Raw genomic sequence first — 14,265 nt, forward strand, 5'->3', positions numbered from 1 at the left:
ACTTTCTGCTGAGGGGAGGAGTGCTTGCACAGCATATTTTTCAACTTTCTCATGAAGGCTGGCACACCTTGGAATTTCTGATCCCCTAGCAGTGCAGAGGCCCACACTAAAAAAGGTTAATGTGAGGGGATTTTTTGAACTGTAGCTGTGTTTTATTGACACTTCCTTGCTAGCTAAGGTTCCTGTGGTGGAAAATCCCAGCAAAACAAACAATACCTGGCTCTGTGCAAGGTGGCTGCTCAATTAAAAGAAAAAAAAAAAAAGAAAGTTTCCAAGAAAAATATCAATGCAAAAGTGTAATAGAACTTGGAAAGTCATGAGTCATGTGAAATCTTATGGGGCAGAACATGGAAATATGGGAAAGGCCTCAGCACTTTGGGGTGGAGCCTGTGCTGCTGAAACTCAGCTGTACACTGTTAATGGGCAGTGTGCATGAGAAGTGATCTCAAACCTGAATGCTGAGATTACTGCTCTTGGCTTTCTTCCAGTGAAATGGTGCATAGCTTCCAGCTTTATCTAAGGAACCTTCCAGAAATGCAAGCTAGGCCCCCATCACCTCACAGAGCAAGAAGGTGACTACAGAGGTTTAAAGTATAAAGATGTTGCCGTGGGTGAGTCTGAGTGAGCTCAGAAGTTCACTAAGAGACTCTGGGCTATTCATCAGCTCCATTTACAAGGGTCTGTAGTGACTGGACAAGGGGGAATGGCTTTAAACTGAAAAAGGTAGGCTTATATTGGATATTGAGGAGAAATTCTTCACTGTGAGGGTGCTGAGGCACTGGCACAGCTTGTCCCAAGAAGCTGTGGATGCTCCATCCCTGGAAGTGTTCAAGGCCAGGTTGGACAAGGCTTTGAGCAACCTGGCCTAGTGGAAGGTGTGGCACACCTTCCTATCTATGGCAGGGGGTGGAACTAGAGGATCTTTAATGTCCCTTCAAACTCAAATTACTCTAGGATTTTATGATTTAGTGTCCACAGGCTTTCCAGATTCCCTACTGCAATGAGGAACTTGAGTGCCAATGGTTCTTTAAACCAAATCCAGTCTTGCACTAGATTTAGGGAGCCTGGGCAGTGCAAGAAACCAGGCAGATTACAATGGGGGCCTTGGCCATGGATCATCAGCAAGGCACTGAGAGCAACTGGTTCTGCAAAGCAGAGAGGCATCACTTGACTCTGATAGAAATCTCTCCTGTGGGTAATACTGGACTGTGACACTGCTGAGCTTGTCAGCAGCCTGCCCTGAAAACATCTAAATTCTCTGCAGGAGATTAACCAAGTCCCTTTGGCCTCCATTTGCAATGAAATGCTGTAGCTCTGAGAGGCTCCCACCATTGCTTTTATCCTAGTTTGAAGTGAAAATCATATACAGTTCCTGTGGATTTCATTACTGTCATTTAGAAGAGAACTGAACTTGGGACTTACCTCTGCTAATTCTCTGCTTTTCTCCAGAAAGGATTCCTGGAGTATCAATGACACTGATGCTCTCTAATACAGGGTTAGGTAGCTGGGCACAGACAAACCTGTGTGGAAAATAAATGTGTTTAAAAACATTAAAAATGCAAAACACAGTCATGATGTGCTGCACATCACAGGCAGCATGGGACAAGTCACACTCTGATCTCTCAAGTCTTCAGTTGGAGCTACTGTTACTTAAAGAAATGAGAAAGAAACTAGAACTAAACACTTTTCTCTGTTTTGCTGCCTCTGGAACATGGGTCTCAGTCATGACCTATGACAGGTTGTTTTATATAGGCCCCCAAGTTGTGAATTATCAAAATATTTGGGTTTTGGTTTATGTGCTGTTTAGATTTCAACAAGAAGTGGTATTTGTTTTTCTTTGGTTGAGCATTCCCTTGAAGATTTCTGAACTCAAGTGAACTGAAATAACTTGCTTTAAAAAAAAATCAGCAATTCTGTAGGACTTCTGTTCTCTTTCAAATCTATCTTAAAAAGACAAAATGTGCTATTATTGCAGCATGGAAGTAGTAAAGCATAGACAGCATGAGATCTCAGAGGTTGCTCAGCCTATCCTCTTGCCTCAAGGCAGGATCAGTCAGGTTATTTGTCAAAAGTGTTCTTCAAATCCATAACAATGCAGACTCACCAGCATTTGCTGTGAGTCTACTCCATTACTTAATAACCTTTACAGTAAATCCTTTTTTTTAATGTCTAATCTAAATTTCATATGCTGTAATGCTCCTCAGTTACAAACACAATTGATGTGGAAAATGACTTATTTTTCCCCTCTTGACTATTGCCACCCTGCTCCCCTCAGTCTTTCCTCTATAGAAATCAATTTGGTGGTTATTTATTTCTTTTTCCTGTCTCTTCCAGCTCTCTCTAGCTGCCTTTCTAGCTCATTTCTAAATCCCTGAAGACCCTTGCAGCTTCCTTTGGGTCATCTCAAGCTGCTCCACGTATTTCTTCTCCAGGCAGGATGCCACAAGCTGACATTCTCCAGCCATGGCTCACCCTGCTGGTGCTGAGCACAGAGCATGGATTGCTCCTTATCTCTTAGACTTGACAGTCTGTTTATACATCTCACTGACATGTTTGCTTTTTTAACAGCACTATGACACTGTTAGCTCACATTCACTCTGTAATTCACTGCTCCCCCCTCTGCAGCTCCATTTCTGTGTAATTGCTCTTTAGCTGGTTGTTCCCCATCCTGTGTCTATGCAAATCACTGCCTGAGAAGAGTCACTTGTGCTTTGTGGGCTGCAGCTCATCTATTTCAGTTGCTAGTAACAGCAAAGGACACTAAAAGCCTATCTGCTTCCTGGTAGCATTTCATGGACAGCCTTTTTGGGATGGCATTCCAGGCAGCCCTGAGTGTGTGTGTATGTGTGTGTGTACATATGCATATTAATAGGGTGGTGTGACATCCAGGCACAAAATGCACGTTGCTGTGGGAGGAGGCAGAACCACAGAGGGTGGGAGTTGCTGCAAGGACCACTCAGTGCAGTCAGGGCAGATGCAGCCCTGCAGTGCTCTCTCTGATCAGTGTCTGGCTCTGCAGGAGCCCCTGCACCTCTCAATTCCTCCAGGCTACGCCACAATTGTTCCACTTGTCTGACCCCAACACGATTCTGATCAGAGTGACTCCTCATGGGTTAAAGAGTGTCTCCTTCCCTAAGCTGTCAGCTATTTCAGACCACATATTACAGCTTCCCACATCCCCAGCTTGGCAGGTGGCAACAGGGAGCATTTCTGAATGTGCAATAACTCATATCTAAGAGGGGGGGACTGGCTTGATGATCCTGTTGAGTGCCAGGCACAGCAGCAGAGAACAAAGGCTCAGGAAGTCATGTTATTCCCTTGTCCTGCCAACCCAGGTTTGCTCTTCATTGTTACAGCCCTGAGTCCTCCTGGTGCTGTAACATTAAATGGGGCAGGGGGATTTTCCACCAGTTTCTCTAGGAAAAGTTCTCCCCAGGCGATTTCAGATATAAGGTCAGAGGCCAGCATGAGTGAGTGCATTCTGGCTCTTTTGGCAGAGTTAAGGCTGCTGCCCTCCTGTTGTCCCAGCAGAACTGCAGGACCTCAGGGAGCTCGACCTAATTCTGTTTGGGGCCATATGAAGGGAAGAGTGCTGTGCCAAAGCAGAGTTTCACCACCTCTACAGGCAGAGCAGAGCACAGGGCTAAAGGAACAACATGTTATCTACCCCTCCAGCTGTTCACAACACAAAATCAGGACTGACTCCACCTTAGCTTCTCAAAGCAGACTTTGGGGATGGGGGAATTCTTGCAACCTAGTCAATGGGATAGGAAAGTAATGGGTGAGATTCCTGAACTTGCTCCAGGCCCTTGGTGCCAAACAAATCTTCCTGATAACAAGGTGCAACTTCTCATCTCTCTGGAATCTTCCCAGAGGTGGGGGTTGGCCAGCAGAGCTGGAGAAAGGACAACAAACCCTTCTCTCAATGCCCAGGAACAACCTGGGGCAAGAAGAGCAGACAAGAGACAGGATCTATCCTGCTATCCTCATTTCAGCCCTGGGCAACCCTATGTCCCAGGTATGGGCATCTCCTGGGAATGAAGGGGGAGAGGATACAGGCTCTAAGCAGCACAATTTGCTTGCCTCCCAGCCAAATCCTGACTGTTCCAGTCTTCCCTTGCTTCCTGGAAAGCAGCAGATCCCAGTCCCTGCTGGGGAGGGAGCCCCAGCTAAGGGTGGATGCTCACTGCTGGAGCAGCAGGCTCTGCACCACACAGGACACAGGGCTGTGGCTGCCACCTCCCAGCCAAGGCCGGTGTGAGTGCCACTGCCTCGTGCTGCTCTGCTCCTTCCCACTGACGCTCACAGTCAAGGGTTACCTTTAACCATCCCTGGGCAAAGCAGACTTCCCATGGCCATTATCTCAGCTTAGAGGTGTGGCCCCTGCAGATTAGCTCCCTTCTGCAAATTTCTTGCTCACAGCCTCCAGCTGAGGTCAGGGCCTAGGCATATGTACAGCAGCAGTGAGGTATGTGCAAGGCAGAGACAGCTCTGCTAGTCCCTAGCACAGAGGCCAGGCACTGCAGAAGTAACTGTGGGTGGCTTGATCTGGTCCAGTGGGTGCACCAGGACTTACATCTGCTAAATTTCTGCCCCTCTGAGTCAACTCTTGCATGTTTCATTTCCTAATTAGCTGGGCAGTGGCATCTGCATTTTCAGCATGTGATGCTCACACAGCTGAGCCAGTCCCCCTTAGCATGTCTCCTCCGTCAGTTTAGAAATCATTGCCCCTCTTTTTTCATGTCAGCAAGAGAAAGATGTCATTAGCTGCTGTGGCTGCTCCCTGCATGGCTGGAAGGACTGCACTTAGGCTGCTGCTGTGTCCCTCTGCCCTGCTGCCTGCTCAGGCACAGGCTGGACTCCTTCCTCAGGAGAAGGAACAGTAAAGAAGCATAACAAGAGCACAGCATGATACAGGGAACTGGGTTAATGCATGCAGAGATCCCTTGCTGCATCAGGAGCAAATTGCATTCAGGACACATCCATCAGGCTAGTTCAGAAGTGTTGGCTTTTTTGCCCCCCATGCCTGGCCTAATGTTCCTTCTCTGCAGAGAACTGTCTGCCAGCTGTGGCTGCTCTTGGCTATCAGCTGAGCTGCTCTGAATTATGTCCTCTTTATCCACAATCTCTGCACTCCAGGCAAGAGCACTGTTATTGTCTTAGGGGAAATCACTGTTCTGACTTGATGTAGGGAGTGGGAAGTCACCTGACCTAACTGTTGGTCAGGTGCAGGTGTTCTGAGCCCTACAAAACAAAAACTTCTGTCTCTCTGGTGCAGGACCATGTTGGTGTATTTGAATGATGCTCCTGTGCAGTGATCAGATACTGCTTCCTGTCACCCTGAGGTTTCCCACACAGCAGTGACACCAGCCAGGTCCCTCTCCTGCCAGCAACTTTCTCCCCATGCTTCTCTGCAGGCTTTCCCTGCCTTGCTGCAGCCTACACCAGCACTCCTGTGGTCAGTGCTGTACGAGATGCTGCAGCCTCTGGACAGTCATTCTCTGAGCTTGGGAGACTGAACAGGAGCCAGAGCCCAGCCCAGCTTTCCTGGCTGTTTGGCTGAGCAGCTGCCATGTTTCCAGTGTCTCCCAGTGTCAAGGGAAGGCGTGGATGATGGGTGTAGTCAGTTTGTTGCCTTCTGCAGCTTGAGCACAGTTTGTGCTCATCTAGGATATGGGTGTGTGCTGCTGGCTTCCTGTGAGGCCTACATCCAAAACCTCCCTATGGCTGGGCTGGGTCTAGGGGATGGAAAGGTTAAATTCCTCATGTCACAGAGGCACTGTCCAAACACCCTGCTACTCTTTTTTACAGGAAACACCTTAGAGTGGCCATCAATTTGCACCTGAGGTTGTATGTGTAAGGCATGGGAATGGAAAGAGCCTGGTTTAGATTACAAATGGAAAAAGCTAGAAATACTAAAGTAGGGGATTAAGATATTTACCTCTAGTCTCCTGTAGGATAAGTTTAGGCTGTGATGTCATTTTTTTTTTGTTTGTTCAAGTAAAATGAAGGTTTGTCACACTTGAATTTATCAGCCCTTCAGCAGCTGACTTATGTGATCTGGTAGGACTGGGCTGGCCTTGCATCAGCCATGTGGATGGGAGGAGAAGTGCCTTATCCCTTTACATTGCTGGCTATGCTGCTCATTAGGTCCTAACTTTACCCTGCAGAACAAGAGAGTTCTTAAGTACTGACCTGTTCAAAAAGGCATTGCCAAAGGCGTTGAGTTTCCTGAAGGGTTTTTTGGGATCCACCACCAACGCGTTCCCAGGAACGATTCCTTCCACGTCTCCTTGCATAACTGCTATAAAGGAGTCAGTTGTAGGCTCTGGTCCAATCCTCATCCCTGGGAAATCCTGCTCCAGCAGGTACCTGGAAGTCAAAAAACAGGGTGTGGGCATGAGCCATGAGCTGCTAAGTCCTAAATGAGTTGTACTGAAGATTGCAGAGCAATTATGAAGCTCGAGAGCATGGATCCTTCCGAGACTATTTTTAGCACTGTCACTCAATTGTTTGATAGATGTCTTGGTGGCTTTTCTACTTAGGATCTCAACACTGAAAGCTCATTTAAGGTGGATTAAGAAATTAAGATGATTATAGCTGCTGGGAAGAGATTCTCATCATGTTGCATCATTTTATGCACTTCAATCCTCAAGCCATTTGGAGCAGACTTAGCAAAGTAAAACCAGCAGTTCACTGCAATCACAGAGTTAATCCTACTGCACACTACTGTTAAACCACCACACTCCTGAAACCCCACTGGCTCTTGGTGCCAATATCAATTACTTGGCTTCAGCAGACTCAAACAACTGATGTGATTAGCCACAATTAGTCCAAGGTAGTTTCTTAAATGCCAACTTCCCCTGCACTTGACTGAAGTCTCAGTCTCTGTGTGCTTCTGAAATGCAGCCACAAGCCTGCACTACAAACTGCTCAAGCATATTGTGCACCACACACCTGGGTGGGAGAGTAAATTCTAAGCTGTATATAAAGCTAGATAGCCCACTAAACACAGCATCCCTTATTATTAACTCCTGCAGGTAGTTTGGCAAATTTCAGGGAAAGACTGTCACCCATGGGGTTGTAGGGCTTTGAACAGGACCCTGGCAGCACATCCCAACTGAGCCTGCCAAATTCAGGCTGGGACAATGGTGTGTGCATGGGACAGCTCCCTTTGGCTCACCAAGGTGCCAGATGCCATCACTGGGGCCAGGCCTGTGTCTGTGTGTGTAGAAAACCACCTGCTGATGCTTTGCTGAAAACTGAGACCATTATGTGCATGTGGCTTGCAGAAGGGAGCCAGAACTGGTCTACCCCTCAGTATGGGATGGTGACAGAAGTGACAAGGAATAAGCATTTAATGAATTAAATGGCTACCAGACTATGGGAGTTAGCATAATAATGTGTTGCCTGTTGCCAGAGGGTAGCTGGAACTCCCTCTCCCATTGCTTTGACCTAATCCTCAGTAGATAGGTAGATTATTTCAGAATTGCTATGATGTTAAAACTAGATTGTGGGGATGTGGAAAAGGAAATAGGAGAAGGACTGGAAATTTTTTTCATGATTGAGACTGATATGTCTAAACACTAGAATTGTTTCACTCTGGTGAGTCCTAGTGAGGGAAGCCCCTGCATGAGGGACTATAGAACCACTGGCATCAAAGCTTGTGGTAACTTTTTAGGTGTTCCTGCTTTCACTGTCATTTTAACATAGGTAATCATATCCAGTGTTTAAGGAGCAACCAAAAGAAAAAAAAAAGTGCAGGCTATTTTTTGATACCATGTCAGCAAATGTCTTCAGTTCCCAACAGGCAAGGCCAAACCAATTGGATCTAGAGGTAAAACAACCAAATGTATACGCAGGACAAATCACTGATACTTATCTGGCTTGGTACACACTCATACTGCAACAAGAAAACCTCCACAAATTATATCTATAATTCACTTAGGAGATGACCCCACCTTCTTTACTGGTGTATTATCATGTATTTTCTTGTATCTTTTGTCCAAAGTGATTTCCAAGCCCTAAGCTCACCAGAAGGCCACCAGAAGTGACTCTTCTTAACTGAGATGCAACAGCAGCTGTTGAGCAGCTCCTAAAAGACCTGAAATAATCCAGGAAGAGCATCCCTCTGACCTCCCATACTAGGGTGGATATATCCTATTTACCCAAACCTTATGAAGGGCTTTCTCAAACTTTGCTATAAAAGTGGAAAGAAAAGCAGACTGCAGGTAGTCCTGGTGTGTGCCCCCTCTCTGGCTGGTGATCACAATATCCCTTCCTGGCAGCCACAGCAACTCCTCTCTAGCTTGAAGCTTTTGAGAACAAGGAGGGGTTACTTCTCACCCACCAAGGGCTCTGTAAGCCATCATCTTGTTCTTGGTTCAATTCCCTAGGAAGCTCTTTATACTATTTGCTAGGTTAGAAGTCACTTGGTCAGACTTTGGAAACTAAGCTTGTGCCTCCTTGATGGTGATTCACTAGTCCTTGATGGGCAGAAACTCACTGAATTCATAGAAATAAATCTTTGCATTCTCCCCATGCAAATACTAGAGAGAAAACAAATAGGCAGCATTAACAGCTGCCAAATATAACAGGTGAAGGGCTTTTGAGAAAGGCCCCTTACTCCTGATGGCAGGTTGCAGCCTTGCTGTAACAACCACCTTTTTACTTTTTTAGAGGCTTGAAATGCACGTGGAACATGACAGCTTTTGGGCAGAAGTGAGAATTAGTTGAGGGGGGGAGTTGTTTGTTATTTGTAGACAAAGCTTCCCAGAAAAACTAACCAAAAATCCTGTGTGGAATAACAACTCCTCCAGACAGACTGCTTGAAAGAATTTTATCACAGCTCCACTCAGCTAACGTTTCAAAGCATTTCTGTGTTTATTTCTTGTGTAAGACGTAAAAAAACACAAAACAAAAAAATCCCAACAAAAGCATCCCAACAAAAGAAGCAGCCACACACCAGAGTGACTGACTTATGTGCAACAAGTGGTAGGAAACCAGAGAGATGAGGATTTGTACTGCCCACCATCCCAGCATCTATTTTAAGTGAGGCCTCTCTGGGAGATTTGGGTACATTGTGCAGCAGGGTGTCAGCAGCATAAGAATCTCATTGTGCAGAGGACAAACACAAGGGGTTGTATTGACACTGCCTGATGGGGGGAAGGCACTTCTGCTCTGCCCTGGCTACCAGAGGAAAGACAGAGAACACGTGCAGTTGTCACATTTGTGGGGATTTCTGGGAGAGAAGAGCAAACAACAGCTGTGGAAAACACCAACCACCAGCAAGCACTCTCCTCTGCCAGTGCTGCATGCCTTAAGCTGAGCTCTGAACACCTTCAAAGCCTGGGGGAGTGACTCCCAGCCAGGTTAGGGAAGCTGTGGAGCAGGAGAATAGGTTTTTATGACCAATCTGCTTTTTAGGGCAGTGTCTGGAGTCGGTGTGAGGCTGCAAGCACCGTGCTCTTTGCCTGTTCCAGGGAAGGGGCAGGGCAGGAAAGCTGCGTTAGCCCAGCCCCGCTTGGGATCTCCTTTCCCAGATGGATTTGGGGATGGTGAGGAAGGAGAGGCCGGGCTGGCCGGGCAGGAGCGCCGCAGGATGTGGGGGAAGGGGCTGTGATGAGTCACGCAGGAGCCCTGCAGGATGCCGCGAGGGTGGCAGCAGAGGTGATGCTGAGCGGAACGGGAAGGAGGGCAGAGCAGAGGAAATGGTGACAGAAAACTGCCCCGTGCAGTGCAGGCACGGATGGAAGGCTCAGGGCTGCACGGGGAGGTCACACCAGAGCTCTGTGTGCAGCCTGTGAGGGGCCAGGACGTGTAAATGATTAGCTGGAGGAGGAAGGGGTGGCTACACCAGAACAGCAAGCCATGTTGACAGTCAGTAGGGCTCTAGCAGGCTTGTTTATTTTATTAGCAGGATGGCTGGACTTGAGCCAGGATTATTTTTAGAAATGTCCAAGGAATCTAAGTTAATTAGGAGAGTAATGTTCTGTCCTGTACTCCCACTCTCTTACAGGAAACACAAGAAGCAATAACATTATAAAGGCAGGCTCCAGTGAGATCCTGCAGTGGCTGTCACACATTCCCAGGTAAAGGTGTTGCCTGGTCCTAGCCAGCAGTGACTTTCAGCCCCCAACCCTGTGGAAAAGCATCAGCCAAATCTATGCTGAGGAGAGAGATGGGAGTGAGCACAAAGAGATGATACAGCAGGAAGCAGGAATGGAAAAGCTGCACTGCAAAGCAATGCAACACCTTTCACACAGCACAGAGGGCTCAGCTCTGTGTCCCTGCAAGGAGAAGAGGGAACAGCCTGGTTCCACTGGAAACAAGCCATGCTCTGGTCTTGCTTCACTGGCTTTGACCCACACAACTCACCTCCCTCTTCCCTGGCTCAGCCCCTAGGAATGTTTCTCACTGCTGACCTTGACTGCCTTGTTTCTGCCATCAGCTCCTGACAAGAGAGCAGCCTCGCTGCAAGATGCTGCAGCATAGGTGCTTCAGAGCCTTGCATTTCTTCCTTGTTTCACCTCAGATTCCTCAAAACAAGGAAAGAGGTTTGGAAGACAGACATTCCTTAGGTAGGTGACTAAAGGTCTTTTTTTTTTTGGTTAAGTGTCCTGGGATCCAGGTAAAGTGGGGCTGAGTTCATTCCCCATGATTGTTTACTAGCATTAAGTCATCTCCATAAATTGCATGGCAGTAGAAGCAGGATGCAATTTAAGAGTGGAATTGATACATAAGGATAACCCTAATTATCCTGACAAGACTGTGGACAGAATGTCCAGAGGCTGTTTCTTGCTTCACTCTATTGCTAAACCATAACGGTTGTCAACCCTCCCACTTCCTCCCCCCAGCCCCCTTTAACTCCTCCCTGCTCTCAGCTTGAGCTCCCACTTGCCTTCCCACAATAACTCTGGATGCTAATCTGGGGCTTATCCCAGCTCTCTAATGAGCAGTGCCTGCGAGCTCCTGCTGGAAGCCTGTCACGAGCAACACGAGGTTCCCTGGCCTTTGTCTGGGAGCATGCTGGAGTAACAGACTCTCACACTTCTCTCAGAGACCCTGGGGTTCCACCAAAGTTCTCAACTTTCACCTTCTTGGGCACTCTGCCTTTTTGGAAGGCCCATTTGGCACCCCAGTGAAGCAGAAGCTGCCAAAGCTCCTGGTCACTTTTGCCTGACCATCATCCCTGCAGGCTGTGCCTGGAGAAAAGTGGGAGAAGAGGACACAAGCAAGAGTGAAAAGCAGTTGTCAGAAGCTCAGATCCACTTGCTGGCAGCAGAAAGGTTGTTGCTGCCATGCCACATGAGCAAAGACTCAATTTTCCTGTACCTGGAATGTGCTCTAGGCACCCAAAGTTCCTGCAAAAGGAGCTGAGGCTTACAGAAGGACTTCACTGAGCAGAGAGGGGCAAAGGCAGAAGTCTCTGCTAACAGCATGCTGGTGAGACTGCAGGGCAAGACTGATGCTGACAACCCAGAGAAAAGAATTAGGAAGAGATGCTTTAGTTGGACAGCCTTATCAGGAATTCAGCAATTCCTCCTGTTCAGGCTCTGAGTGTCTGTAACCCAGAGGACAGAAAAAGCTTTCCAAACAGGTTTGGTATCAAGTCACAGAACAAAGATCTGGGGTGGAACCAGGCATTTGTGCTATCCTCTCTGTTTTTCAGAAGAGTAACTCCCTTTGCAAACATGTGCAAAATGCTTCTTTGGGTCTTTTCCACCCTTCACCATCCACCTGACCTGCCCATATGAGAAAAGCCTTTTAACTCTTAAACTTTGTTTGCCAGGTACGTGCCAAGGTAGCAGAAATGCATTCTGTTCTTGGCTCCTGACCAGGAAATTGAGCAGCAGGAATATTACAGCACATTGAAAAAAAAAAAGCCCCTGCATTTCTCAAGGTCATTCCTTTAGAGGTACAGTCAATTTGATTCACCTCTCTCTACTCTCTGCAGTTCCCTCCTTCACCAAGAAATACTGGTAGAACAAAGGGCTGGCTGCCTGTGGCTAGCGTCCAGATTTACACTGGGGTAATTCCACAGATTTCAACACAGCCACACCAGAAAAAAGCTGGAATTTAACGCTTAGCTTATGAATCACATAAGAAACACGGACAGCGCAGCTTCAGCTACGATCCCAAGGGAAAGGCTGCTGCAAGTTGAACTAGCAGCATGGCTGAACGCAGATTCCTGCAAGCAAGTCCAGCCGGAAAAGTTTAACCCTTTCTCTGCGACAGCTTCACATCATCGAAACGAGAGAGCTGAAGGCAGCTGCTCTTTCTTTTCAGCTCGAAAGGAACTCGCTGCTCCCAGCATCTCGGCCGAGCAGGACACAGTTAAAGCAGGGCTCTGCTTCTGGAGCCCTGAGGAGGGGCAGGTCTCTCTGAGCACAGGCACACACACGCTTCTCTCAGGGGGATCCGAGTGCTGCCTCTGGGACAGCGCAGAGAAACACACACACACACGCAAACGTGTAACAGCAACGCCTGCAAACCGAAGCACCTCCTTTAAAGCTGCCTCACCCCTCAAAAGCTGCAGCAAATTGAAAAGAATCCTTATCTCAAGGGTCACACGGGGCAGTGTGCGTGTGGAATGCCCCGCAGAGGCTTCCCAAAGCCTTTGCACTTTGAGCGGCCAGGAGGGCCCCGGTGACTCACACGCAGCTCCGCACTCCTGCCCTGCCCGCGCTCCTCAGCCCTGCCCTGGGCTACTCTTTGCCACGTCGGTGTTTCATGGCACATCTTACACCACCCTGTGCTCGCCAAGGGATGCTCTGCTTTTGAGTGAAAATGAAAAGCTTCAATGGAAAGCTGCTGAGGGGACGCGAAGGGGGATCAAGCCATAGCTCTGCCCCACCCCATTGCCCTGCCGTCGAGGGTGCAGGCATGGCTGGGGGCTGCGAGGGGGCAGCAGGGGTTTTACCTGATGAAGGTGGTCTTCCCAGTGGAGTACTGCCCCACGAGCAGCACCATGGGCTTGTTGTCGAAGTCGGCATCCTCCAGGGCGGGCGAGTGGAACTCGTGGAACTTGTAGTGTTCTTCCAGCGGCAGCAGCTTGGTCTTGTAAAGCTTCTTCAGGCCATCGCTGACCGTTTGGAACACCTCCGGGTCCTTCCGCCGACGGTCGTCGGTGCCCAGCCAGCTGAACATCTTGTGGCCTCCCGACGCCAGCTCCGCGACCACCACCGGGGCTGGGCTGAGCTGGCTGCGAGCGCGGGCTAGCCGCGCATCCCCCTCGGGCCGGGCGGGCCTCACTCCGCTCCGGTGCCCACCAGCAATGGGCCGTCCGCCCTCACGCCACCTGCGCCGCCGATTTCAGCCAGAAAGCGCTACCCGCGGGAGGCTGAAGCAGCGGCTCGTCCGCGCAGCCCCGGCCCAGCGGCACCGGCGGGCGCCGCCTCCCTTCACGCCGCCGGCTCCCGGCGTGGGCATGGCGCGGAGGCCCGGCCCTCCCGGAAGGGGGCGGGCGCCGGAAGCTGGCCGTTCCTGGCGGGCGCCGCCCGTTCTCCCCGGCGGGTGAAGCCGCGCCGGGCGCCGCCATGTTGGGCAGCGGGAGGGGCCGGGTCCCGCCGCGCCCCCTGGGGGCCGTTGGAGGGAGTTTCAGCCCGGCCGCCATTTTATTTCCTTGCTCGCCTCGCTGCGAAATTGACATTAAAACATCTACTGAAATGAACCGTGCGAGTGCAAATGTGAGAGGGAACCGGCTGTTCCTGAGCACTGCCAGCCTCATCTGGATCTCCAACCTATCACAGAACATGTTTCTTGAAAGAGACCACAGTGGTGGCCCAATCTCCCTGCTCAGGCAGGGTGATCCCAGAGCACAAGATTGCCGTGAGATGGTTGTGGGAATACTCCTGTAAGGGACACTCTGCAGCCCTTTTGGGGCAGTATGTTTTGTGTGTGGTCATCAGCACAATAAAGAAGTTCTTCCTTATACTCAGGTAGAATTTTCTGTGCGTCAGTTTCTGGCCATTGCCTCTTGTCCTATTGCTGGCACCGCTATGAAGAGCCTGGCTCCATCCCCTTGAGATATCTAAGGGGGATATCTTGATATCCAAAAAGATATAAAGAATATCTTGATATCTAAAGCCCTACTTTAGATATTTACACGCGGTCATGAGGTGCTCTCAGTTGTCTCTTGGACTATTCTTTGCCCAGCCCCGGTGATTGGGCCGCACTGCTGCCCCTCACTTTGAGGCTCTCGGCTTTGACAGTGCTTAGAAAAGTTCTCCATCTAAGTAGGCAAATTACCTACTGTCCCAAATT

The 14,265-nt window shown here is 49.1% G+C and overlaps 1 protein-coding gene across 1 annotated transcript in view; it reads right to left on the reverse strand.

The window, feature by feature from the left end:
- EHD3 (EH domain containing 3) overlaps positions 1-13,460 on the reverse strand; it is a 28,726-nt gene extending 15,266 nt beyond the window's left edge. The window contains exons 1-3 of the mRNA XM_064709536.1: positions 12,923-13,460; positions 6,196-6,372; positions 1,423-1,520 (exon numbers count right to left, since the gene is read on the reverse strand). Coding sequence (XP_064565606.1) covers positions 1,423-1,520; positions 6,196-6,372; positions 12,923-13,149 — 502 coding nt within the window. The 5' untranslated portion in view covers positions 13,150-13,460. The remainder of the gene's footprint in view (positions 1-1,422; positions 1,521-6,195; positions 6,373-12,922) is intronic.
- Between the last annotated feature and the right edge of the window lie 805 nt (positions 13,461-14,265).

Source organism: Zonotrichia leucophrys, chromosome 3, assembly GCF_028769735.1.
Source record: "Zonotrichia leucophrys gambelii isolate GWCS_2022_RI chromosome 3, RI_Zleu_2.0, whole genome shotgun sequence".
NCBI lineage: Eukaryota > Metazoa > Chordata > Aves > Passeriformes > Passerellidae > Zonotrichia > Zonotrichia leucophrys.